The sequence below is a fragment of the Thalassophryne amazonica genome, chromosome 11 (genome assembly GCF_902500255.1).
Source record: "Thalassophryne amazonica chromosome 11, fThaAma1.1, whole genome shotgun sequence".
Taxonomy (NCBI): domain Eukaryota; kingdom Metazoa; phylum Chordata; class Actinopteri; order Batrachoidiformes; family Batrachoididae; genus Thalassophryne; species Thalassophryne amazonica.
Window position 1 is genome coordinate 77,691,939 of NC_047113.1, and position 12,596 is coordinate 77,704,534.

At 42.3% G+C, this 12,596-nt stretch overlaps 1 protein-coding gene across 2 annotated transcripts in view; it reads left to right on the forward strand.

The window, feature by feature from the left end:
• Positions 1–12,596, forward strand: part of nfkb1 (nuclear factor of kappa light polypeptide gene enhancer in B-cells 1) — an 84,588-nt gene that overhangs the window by 10,101 nt on the left and 61,891 nt on the right. For both annotated transcript variants that reach the window (XM_034182237.1, XM_034182236.1), the window contains exons 5-6: positions 6,098–6,196; positions 9,728–9,879. In XM_034182237.1, the coding sequence (XP_034038128.1) occupies positions 6,098–6,196; positions 9,728–9,879 (251 nt within the window). The remainder of the gene's footprint in view (positions 1–6,097; positions 6,197–9,727; positions 9,880–12,596) is intronic.

Below are 12,596 nucleotides of genomic sequence, written 5' to 3' on the forward strand. Positions count from 1 at the left end.
AGTGAAGACAGTGAAGCATGGTGGTGCAAGCATCATGATATGGGCATGTTTCTCCTACTATGGTGTTGGGCCTATATATCGCATACCAGGTATCATGGATCGGTTTGGATATGTCATAATACTTGAAGAGGTCATATTGCCTTATGCTGAAGAGGACATGCCCTTGAAATGGATCTTTCAACAAGACAATGACCCCAAGCACACTAGTAAATGAGCAAAATCTTGGTTCCAAACCAACAAAATTAATGCCTCACAGATGTGAAGAAATCATAAAAAACTGTGGTTATACAACTAAATACTAGTTTAGTGATTCACGGGATTGCTAAAAAAGCAATTTGAACATAATAGTTTTGAGTTTGTAGTGTCAACAGCAGATGCTACTATTATTGTGAACACCCCCTTTTCTACTTTTTTTTTTACTAATAGCCCAATTTCATAGCCTTAAGAGTGTGCATATCATGAATGCTTGGTGTTGTTGGATTTGTGAGACTCTACTGAATCTACTGGTACCTTGTTTCCCATGTAACAATAAGAAATATACTCAAAACCTGGATTAATCTTTTAGTCACTTAGCACTCCTATTATTCTGAACACTACTGTATGTATGTATGTATGTATATATATATATATATACATACATACATACAGTGAGGAAAATAAGTATTTGAACACCCTGCGATTTTGCAAGTTCTCCTACTTAGAAATCATGGAGGGGTCTGAAATTTTCGTCTTAGGTGCATGTCCACTGTGAGAGACATAATCTAAAAAAAACATCCAGAAATCACAATGTATGATTTTTTTTAATAATTTATTTGTATGTTACTGCTGCAAATAAGTATTTCAACACCTGTGAAAGTCAATGTTAATATTTGGTACAGTAGCCTTTGTTTGCAATTACAGAGGTCAAACGTTTCCTGTAGTTTTTCACCAGATTTGCACACACTGCAGCAGGGATTTTGGCCCATTCCAACACACATCTTCTCTAGATCAGCCAGGTTACTGGGTTGTCGCTGAGAAACATGGAGTTTGAGCTCCCTCCATAGATTTTCTATTGGGTTTAGGTCTGGAGACTGGCTTGGCCACTCCAGAACCTTCATATGCTTCTTACGGAGCCATTCCTTGGTTATCCTGGCTGTGTGCTTCGGGTCATTGTTATGTTGGAAGACTCATCCATCTTCAATGCTCTAGCTGAGGGAAGGAGGTTGTTCTCCAAAATCTTGCAATACATGGCCCCTTAATACATTGCCGTGGTCCTGTCCCATGTGCAGAAAAACACCCCCAAAGCATGATGCTTCCACCCCCATGCTTCACAGTAGGGACGGTGTTTTTGGGATGGTACTCAGTATTCTTCTTCCTGCAAACACAGCGAGTGGAATTAAGACCAAAAACTTCTATTTTGGTCTCATCTGACCCCATAACTTTCTCCCATGACTGCTCTGGATCATCCAAATGGTCATGGGCCTGGACGTGTGCTGATTTAAGCAGGGGAACCTTCTGTGCCATGCATCATTTTAACCCATGACGTCTTAGTGTATTACCAACAGTAACCTTGGAAACAGTGGTGCCAGCTCTCTTCAGGTCATTGACCAGCTCCTTCCGTGCAGTTCTGGGCTGATTCGTCACCTTTCTTAGGATCATTGATATGCCACGAGGTGGGATTTGCATGGAGCCCCAGTCCGAGGGAGATTGACAGTCATGTTTAGCTTCTTCCATTTTCTAATAATTGCTCCAACAGTTAATCTTTTTTCACCAAGCTGCTTGGCAATTGCCCCGTAGCCATTTTCAGCCTTGTGGAGGTCTTCAATTTTGTCTCTGGTTTCTTTCGACAGCTCTTCGGTCTTAGCTATGTTAGTAGTTGGAGTCTTACTGATTGTGTGGGGTGGACAGGTGTCTTTATGCAGCCAATGACCTCAAATAGGTGCTTCTAATTTGGAATAATAAGTGGAGTGGAGGTGGACTTTTTAGAGGCGGACTAACAGGTCTTTGAGGGCCAGAATTTCTGCTGAATGGCAGATGTTGAAATACTTATTTGCAGCAGTAACATCAAATAAATGATTAAAAAAATCATACATTGTGATTTCTGGATTTTTTTTTTTTTTTTTTGGATTATGTCTCTTACAGCGGACATGCACCTAAGATGAAAATTTCAGACCCCTCCATGATTTCTAAGTGGGAGAACTTGCAAAATCACAGGGTGTTCAAATACTTATTTTCCTCACTGTATACATAATTATTATAATCTCTCTCCCCCTGCCATCCCCCCAATACCCCATCCCCGTAGAGACGGTGCCTGCTCACAGACCACCAACAACCAGTAAAAATCTATTTAAGCATAAAAATTCAAAAAGAAAAAATATAGCACCTTCAACTGCACCACAGACTAAAACAGTTAAATGTGGTCTATTAAACATTAGGTCTCTCTCTTCTAAGTCCCTGTTAGTAAATGATATAATAATTGATCACCATATTGATTTATTCTGCCTTACAGAAACCTGGTTACAGCAGGATGAATATGTTAGTTTAAATGAGTCAACACCCCCGAGTCACACTAACTGTCAGAATGCTCGTAGCACAGGCCGAGGGGGAGGATTAGCAGCATCTTCCACTCCAGCTTATTAATTAATCAAAAACCCAGACAGAGCTTTAATTCATTTGAAAGCTTGACTCTTAGTCTTGTCCATCCAAATTGGAAGTCCCAAAAACCAGTTTTATTTGTTGTTATCTATCATCCACCTGGTCGTTACTGTGAGTTTCTCTGTGAATTTTTAGACCTTTTGTCTGACTTAGTGCTTAGCTCAGATAAGATAATTATAGTGGGCGATTTTTAACATCCACATAGATGCTGAGAATGACAGCCTCAACACTGCATTTAATCTATTATTAGACTCAATTGGCTTCGCTCAAAATGTAAATGAGTCCACCCACCACTTTAATCATATCTTAGATCTTGTTCTGACTTATGGTATGGAAATAGAAGACTTAACAGTATTCCCTGAAAACTCCCTTCTGTCTGATCATTTTTGTAGCTCCTCTGAAAAAGAGAGCCTTAAATCAGAAGTGCCTGACTCCGTGGTATAACTCACAAACTCGCAGCTTAAAGCAGATAACCCGTAGTTGGAGAGGAAATGGCAATCTCACTAATTTAGAAGATCTTCACTTAGCCTGGAAAAAGAGTCTGTTGCTCTACAAAAAGCCCTCCGTAAAGCTTGGACATCTTACTACTCATCACTAATTGAAGAAAATAAGAACAACCCCAGGTTTCTTTTCAGCACTGTAGCCAGGCTGACAAAGAGTCAGAGCTCTATTGAGCCAAGTATTCCTTTAACTTTAACTAGTAATGACTTCATGACTTTCTTTGCTAATAAAATTTTAACTATTAGAGAAAAAATTACTCAGAACCATCCCAAAGACATATCGTTATCTTTGGCTGCTTTCAGTGATGCCGGTATTTGGTTAGACTCTTTCTCTCCGATTGTTCTGTCTGAGTTATTTTCATTAGTTACTTCCTCCAAACCAACAACGTCTATTACACCCCATTCCTACCAGGCTGCTCAAGGAAGCCCTACCATTAATTAATGCTTCGATCTTAAATATGATCAATCTATCTTTATTAGTTGGCTATGTACCACAGGCTTTTAAGGTGGCAGTAATTAAACCATTACTTAAAAAGCCATCACTTGACCCAGCTATCTTAGCTAATTATAGGCCAATCTCCAACCTTCCTTTTCTCTCATCTGCAGAGGAATGGTCTATTTGAAGAGTTTCATTCAGGTTTTAGAATTCATCATAGTACAGAAACAGCATTAGTGAAGGTTACAAATGATCTTCTTGTGGCCTCAGACAGTGGACTCATCTCTGTGCTTGTCCTGTTAGACCTCAGTGCTGCTTTTGATACTGTTGACCATAAAATTTTATTACAGAGATTAGAGCATGCCATATGTATTAAAGGCACTGCGCTGCGGTGGGTTGAATCATATTTATCTAATAGATTACAATTTGTTCATGTAAATGGGGAGTCTTCTTCACAGACTAAGGTTAATTATGGAGTTCCACAAGGTTCTGTGCTAGGACCAATTTTATTCACTTTATACATGCTTCCCTTAGGCAGTATTATTAGAAAGCATTGCTTAAATTTTCATTGTTACGCAGATGATACCCAGCTTTATCTATCCATGAAGCCAGAGGACACACACCAATTAGTTAAACTGCAGGAATGTCTTATAGACATAAAGACATGGATGACCTCTAATTTCCTGCTTTTAAATTCAGATTATTTCACAAGGACACAATGGAAATAAGCATTTATGTTTTGTTGTGTTATCAGTGTATCATTGATACATTCACCTCTCTATGTTTATATTGATGTTACAGAATGAACTCCATCAATCAATCATAAACTTTATTGTATGGCTGTGACGGTACGCTCACTCTGATTGGCTGGTTTCCAGATACTTTCCTATATCCTGACCGGTTTCCATGACAGTCGGTCCAAAACTCATATTTTCTTTCGATCCAAATGTGTATTTTCTTTACAAACCAGGAAGCTTAAAAATGCACATGAAGTACTCCATAAATATCTAAACAGCATCTAAAAAAAACACACATTGAAAGCCTACCAGCTAACGACCTTGACCATCTGTTAGCATGTTCCTGCGCTGCTCTGGTGTTCTGTCATGACACCAGCTGTCAGCTCGGAGGTGAGCTGAGGTGAGCCACTGCTCAGCTCTGCTTCAGAACTCTAAAGTGAGCAGCAGAGGTGAAGTTGTTCTTCTTTTTTTTTTCTTTTTTTTTTTTTTTTTGGAGGTAAATTTCACCTCTGCTGCTGAAGTAAATGGCTTCACTTACACTCTGATTATGAGCTCTGTCTACGAGCCATCAGCAGCTTTCATATTCAGGTGTTCGCATGTTTTTATATATATATATATATATATGAATAAAATAGCCATATAATAAACAAATTATTAACCTCACTTGCTCGGTCTGTACGGGAATATCAGGCCTCTGTGGTTTTCACACGGACCTCGCTGTTGCTCGGCCCGTACTTACACCTCAGTCTGATATTTCCCCGTACAGACCTCGCAGTCTCATTAATAATCCTTTAATATTTTGTTTACGTTTTAATGGTGCGTGCAGGAGGGCGTGCATGTATGCATACGTGAGCTTTTGACAAGAGCGGAAGTTAGTTTTAAGTTAGCGTGCATGCTAATGTCCACGAAATGTCTTGTAAATTACTCCAGAGGTGTTATCAGGTTACGAAAACAGTGTTTTAAGCTTTAGAAGTGTTTATTTCTTGCTCGCTTTTACAGATTATATGAGAAACATTTTATATTTACACATAAACAAAACAATTTGGAGACCAGCCAGTGACGTCATGGTGCCGCTCTTCAGTGATTGGCTGTAACCCCTGCCCCTTTAAAAAAAAAACAAAAAAAAAAACTGATTTGCATGATTCATAACATGAAGATATAAAACAGAATGTGACTTTTTATCCTCTTAAAATTGGTCAAGGTTAGCCATCTTTGAACTTGTGTATGGTATGTGTCCCAAGAATGTTCCCTGTGATTTTGAAGACTCTGGCGGTAACAGGACTGGACTCATGCTGAGCACAGACAGACAGATGGAGACACACAAAGTCTTTGCACTCACCGATGGCCGTATTTGTTGGCATCGGGTAAAAATAATGCAGGTATTGAGGAGGCTCCTTGGCAGACTGGAGCCTTGATCTGCTTCGTCTTTGTTCCATCATGAAGCCGATTAACTGCTGATGGTGAAATTTGTCCAGCTGCAGCCGCAGAAGCCTAGAACTCCTTCAGAGTGGTCTGGGTGGCTTCCCTCAGTCATTTTTTTTTGAGAAACACATGTTTGCTGAACAGTACCAGCCTGTTTGTATATAACTGAGGTGAACCTTCATGTGCTCATCCTCTGACCCTGTAAAAGTGATGATTTGGTTGTTTTGGACAAATGAGAACGTGTACTTATGTTTCCCATAGTTGTTTTTGTTTGATGTTGTTTCATAGAAAATTGTTTTCACTTTGTTTTAAATACAGAAAAGCCAGAGTTCTTTACAAAAATTGGTGTGTGTGTGTGTGTCACTCAGAGGGGGTTCCGGTTCAGGTACGGCTGTGAAGGTCCATCTCACGGCGGTTTGCCCGGAGCTTGTAGTGAGAAGAACAGGAAGTCATACCCGACCGTCAAGGTAATGCATCTCTGAGTGGTTTTGGGTTAAACTCGCAATTCCAACGTAACAAAAGATGACAGAAAGAATTCCTGTGAGTGTGTGTGAGTGCATTAGCAGGCAGAAGCGTAACGGGTAACCAATCAGTAGTCAACAGTGCAGTAGCTCCACCCACTTGGGGTCTGGTGCATGTCAATCAACAACCAGCAAATAAAGCTGGAGCTGAGTCCAGAACTGGAGCTTTGGCAAAAATCTAGAGGTTCATGCTTTTTTGTGGAAAAGAACTCAAAACCATCCGCCTGACGTGCCAATTTGTTTAGTTGGTGTGGAACAAATGCCTCTCTGTGGTTTGGAACACTGACAAAAAGCAGCTAAAAATAAAGTGGAGGAAGTGACGGTGTCCTTGATGGAGGTGAACTAGTACTTACTGACTTCACTCTTCACAGTGGTTCTTTCAGCTTTTTCCTTTTTTTCCACTCGGGGTCACCACAGCAGATTGAGATGTTTATCTGGCACACGTTTTATGCAGGATGCCCTTCCGCATGCAACTCAACATTACATGGAGAGTGAGCGAGCTTGAACCAGGAACCTTCTGCTCATAGTTCATGTTCCAGACAGACATGGCAGCTAAAAAGCGCCTGATCTGTGTGTCCGGTTCTTACCTGGGAAGACTTTCTAGTGTCCGGTTCTTACCTGGGAAGACTTTCTACATAGCGTGACAGGAGTCTGTTGCTGATGGAAAGACTAGATCATAAGACTGTGACCTCTTTGAAATATTAGTGAACAAGACAATGGGGTCAGAAGTCACCAAGTGAAATGTGGCATGACCAAATGAAGCAAACTCTTGATTTGCTGAACACACCTGGCTGATCTAATTGTTTTAGGGACAAATGGACAAACTGCAGTACTTTGGGTCCTGAGGACCAAACTGGGAAACTGTAACCCGACCTCAGAAGCTGTGGTTCCAGATACGTGAATGCCACTTTCAGCGCACACAGATGCACTTCTGATAAACAAGTCCAGGAAGTCAGTGAAAGCGCGGCTCTTGGTCTGGATCCAGCACAGCCGCAAACCCGGAGACTCTAACCAGTGACCTCCGGTGAGGACTGGATATCTTTGGTACCAGGTCTCTGTGGAGGATCTTTTGGATCCTGTGAACTCCACCAGACTGGAATGTTCAAGTTGACAAAACTGATTCAAGTGATGAGTTTGAGACAGGAAATAGCCAGAGACACACAACACAGTCTCAGAGAAATTCTATTTGCTGAGCCAGCCAGGAAGAGGAAGTGGGCGCGTGTGTGTGTGTGTGTGTGCGCACTGTGGCAGGCCGTACGCACACACACACACACACACACACACATATATATATATTCTTCTTCAGGTGACCTTATGGAGACTCTGGCCACCATTAAAGTGAAACTTACTTGAACCCTGAAGCCACACCTGATGTTTGAAAAGTGGCTGGAGAAAGTCAAGGACATGCCCACCTTTCACCTGGCTGCTCCCAGAATGGACCTGGCCAACTAAGAAACTGATTGACACTATTTATTGATTGAGTTGATTTTTACTGTTGTTGGTCAGATTACAGACAGATTATTAAACATGGTGCTGATAAGCGAATCATGACTTGTAGATGTTTAGGAAAAGTGATGCCTGCTGCTGTTTTTCTTTAAGTGAAATGTGTTGTGGGAGTGAGTCATCTGTGTTTGGAAAAAATAAATCGTTTTATGATCTGCAGCGGAAAAATCGCCAAACTGCTTTGTATCAGCTGCATCTGAAGCTGCTGACTTGAAACGAAACCACAGCTGAGCCGCCGCCACTCTGCTGCAACAGCTTCCTGTCCCTGTGGAAAGGTTCAACGGTGTACCGGCACAACAGCCTGCTGAACTCAGACACGAAGTCTCCGGCCACATCAACATTTCCTCGCCTCTTTATTCCAAAGAATCGCTCAAGATTTCTGACAGGCAACAAACCCCAAAGGATCCACCAATCAATCAAACAAACAAAAACCCAGAACAGTGATCGATTAGTTCAATGATTCATACAAAACATCGACTAAGATCCAGACTTTTAGTGATGCCCTGGACTCGTCCATCAGAAGTGTCTCTGTATGTGGTCAAAGTGTGGAACTTGTAGAGACATTCACTGATCTCAGCAGTGATGCTTCAATTTCAATTTTCAATTTATTTTCATTTATATAGCGCCAGATCACAACAAAGTTGCTTCAAGGCGCTTCACACACGTAAGGTCTAACCATACTAACCCCCAGAGCAGCAGTAGTAAGGAAAAACTCCCTCTGAGGAAGAAACCCAGAGACGTTCATGTCTCTAGGTCCTCTGACTTTGAGATCCAGAGACACCTGGGAAGGTCTTATGGAGTCAAGAGGTCAGGTCAGAAGCATTTGGTGATGCTGATATTTTTGCAGTAGAACGAAGGTCCAAGTCTTTAGGGTCCTGGTGCTTCCTGTCTTACTGTCTGGTTGTCAGATGTGGACACCAAGAGTTCTGTCTCACTGGACTACGACTGTTGGAGACACCAGATGGCGACCAAACAGTCAAAGGAGTGACAGTTTTGCAGTTGGTATCTCACTGAAGTGATACAAACTACATGTCGGCGCACGTTGCCTGAATGTCAGCCATATTTTGCACGGACTTGTGGCGAACATTTCTGCATACATATCGCATGAGTGCTGCTCAAATGCTGCGCGACACTCTCATGGATGTCTTAAGCCACTCGCGGCTGAAATGATGACATGTTTGCACATAGTCTTCAGATATTATTATGTGAAAAGACATAGTGTGGAAGGCGCAGCCCTGGAAACAATAATAAATAAATAATAAAAATCCAAGTGTAGCTCCACGGTTGGGGGACACACGAAACGAATGAAAGTGTGGAAGGCGCACTGAGTGCAGAATGATGTCCCTTCTGGATCCACTGTCCTTTCCTCATGTTAATGTCCAGAATATACTCTGCTGCTTACATGACCCTTCTGTCCTCAGCTCTGAGATCTGCACAGCCCTCATCCATGTGCTGCACCAGCCTCGTCCTGTGACACTGTGATTTACAGCAGTGTTTTGTGGGTGTGCATCTTTTGATTTGATTTATTTGGCAATAACATGGTAAGCCCCTTCAGCTGTTCCCTTGCTTTTTCACTTGTGGTTTCCACAGGACATTTCCCTGCCATTTGAATGGTTTTCCGTACATGTGACATGCAAATGTACAGTGCATGTGCTGTGGCCAAATGGTTGTGGCGATTGCTGTATGAGGCATTCGAGGCAGCTCCGAAATTTCACAGGTGCCATTTGAATCCTCCTTCGTGTCCAAGTCTGCTGCAGCCGCCATAATTTTTTTTTTTAAAGCTGGAGCAACATTAGACCAGGAATGCACAATGAGGCTCAGGGTTGCGGGTGGGGGTCACTTGACCCCTGACCTCTGACAGCACTACATCAGACTGAGGGCAGGCGTGCGACTGCTGGGTACTTTTGCTGTTTGTGTTTGTGTTGTTGTACAATGTGAATGTCTTTTGGCACTGAGCCTGTGTGCACATTTCAGGTCTGTAACTACCAGGGTCCGGCCCGAGTGGTGGTCCAGCTGGTGACGGCCTTCACTCCCCTCCCTCACCTACACGCTCACAGCCTGGTGGGCAAACAATGTGACAAAGGAATCTGTATCGCCGACCTGCCGCCCAAAGACTCCACATTAAGGTGCTAACACATGGCTGAGGGCTTGTTTGTGTCTCAGACTGTGCACATGTTCAGACAGTTTTTAAAGTCTGCAGGCAGCTTCACTGTTATTGCGCACGTGCGCACACACACACACACGCACGCACACACACACACGAGGTATAGGAGGTTCCACACACGCTCATAGAACTGCTGTTACGTCCATAAGATATTTTGTCCATGTGGACCAGAAGAATGCATCATGACCATTTTTCTGGTTATGATGCAGCACACAGGTGCCTCCATGTTGAGGACCCCAGTGGGTGGAGTAAGGCACAGACACACCCATCGATTAGTTCAATGATTCATACAAAATAGTGACTAAGATCCAGACTTTTAGTGATGCCCTGGACTTGTCCATCAGAAGTGTCTCTGTATGTGGTCAAAGTGTGGAACTTGTAGAGCCATTCACTGATCTCAGCAGTGACGCTTCAGTTTCAATTTTCCATTTATTTTCATTTATATAGCGCCATATCACAACAGAGTTGCCTCAAGGCGCTTCACACAAGTAAGGTCTAACCTTACTAACCCCCAGAGCAGCAGTGGTAAGGGAAAAACTCCCTCTGAGGAAGAAACGTCCAGCAGCCCAGACTCAAAGGAGTGACCCTCCGCTTGGGCCATGCTACAGACATAAATTACAAAACAATTCACAAAATGAATATACAGGAAATGCAGTTGGTGCACAGGACAGGAGGGTCTCCAGCACAAATACCACACCCATCTCTGGATGGAGCTGCACCTTAAACAGAGAGAAAAAACAGAATCAGGCATCAGAAAGACAAGCAATACAGTATAATTTGTCAGCATTAAACAACAAGAAAAACTGGAAATACTAAGGTGATCACTGGCCACTAGCCCTAAGCTTCACTAAAAGACCCAGAATTTAGATAAAGTTGATGCCGCGTCACGCTCCGTTTCCTAAGAAAAATAATTAAAAGAGTAAAAAGCGTAAACGTATGCTAGCCATACGAAAGGGAAAATAAGTGCATCTTAAGTCTGGACTTGAAAGTCTCTACAGAATCTGACTGTTTTATTGACACAGGGAGATCATTCCACAGAACAGGAGCATGTTAAGAGAAAGCTCTGTGACCCACAGACTTCTTATTCACCCTAGGGACAGAAAGTAGTCCTGCACCCTGAGAAAGCAAAGCCCGGGCTGGTATGTAGGGTTTAATTAGGTCTGCTAAGTAGGGAGGTGCCAGTCCGTGAACAATTTTATAGGCTAGAAGCAGATCCTTAAAATCTGATCTCACTGGGACAGGAAGCCAGTGAAGAGATACCAAAATGGGTGTAATCTGGTTGAACTTTCTGCTTCGTGTCAAAAGTCTGGCTGCAGCATTTTGAACCAGTTGGAGAGCCCTAATGCTGGACTGCAGTAAACCACAAAATAGAACATTGCAGTAGTCCAATCTAGAAGAGATAAAACACATGGTTCAGGGTCTCAGCATCAGCCATAGACAGGATGGGACGAATCTTCGTTATATTTCGCCGATGGAAAAAAACAGTCCTCGTAATATTTCTAATGTGGAGGTCAAAGGACAATGTAGGATCAAAAATTAGTCCAAGTTTCCTCACTTTGTCAGTGTGATGTATTACACACGAGCCTAGGCTGAGCATAAACTGGTCAAATTGATGCAGATGTCTCACTGGACCAAGAACCATCATTTCAGTCTCATCAGAGTTTAAAAGTAGGAAGTTTCTAGACATCCAACTTCTCACTGATGCAAGGCAATCTTATAAGGATTTCATGTGAATGAGATTACCAGCAGTTATCGGCATGTACAACTGAATATCATGAGCATAGCAGTGAAAGGTAACCCAAAAACACCGCAGTATGTGCCCAAGGTGTGCTATATAAAGGGAGAAAAGCAGGGGGCCTAAGACAGACCCCTGTGGAGCCCCAAATTTCATGTCACTAAGGTTAGAGATAGTGTTACTGCACAAAACACAGTGAGAACAACTGGTCAAGTATGACGTCAACCATGCAAGGGCACTCCCAGTAGGCCCAAAATGATTTTCCAGCCTATCAAGTAGAACATTATGATCCACGGTATCAAATGCAGCACTGAGATCTAACAGCACCAGAACCCTAGCGGTGTCCGAATCCATTGTAAGCAGAAGATCATTCACCACTTTTTGAGAGCCGTCTCTGTGGAATGATATTTTGTAAAAGCAGACTGCAGTGGCTCAAAGAGATTATTCTCAGTAAGATAGTCACGAACTGCCGTGACACCACTTTTTCCAGAATTTTAGAGAAAAATGATAGATTTGATATCGGCCGATAGTTTTTCAATACACTAGGGTCAAGATTAGGTTTCTTAAGTAATGGTTTAATCACTGCAGATTTGAAACATTTCGTAACAGATCCAGAAATTAAAGAAAGATTAATAATTTCCAGCACAGTCGGCCCAAGAGTGGGCCACGGGTCCTTAAACAGTTTTGTTGGTTGAGGATCAAAAAAACAGGTTGTGATTTTTGTTGACATTACGAGTTTTGTCAGCATGCCTAGTGAGATACTATCAAATTCTGTAAATCTAGCTAATACCTCAGTAATGGTGCCCACCTCAGTAGTAGAGTGTAGTGGCAGGGTTAAGGCATGCTGGGATATGTTTAACCTAATGTCTTCTATTTTCTTCTCAAAGTAATCCAGGAAATCTTGTGCTGTAAAAGGAGAGCAAACTACAGTTGGTTTTCCATGA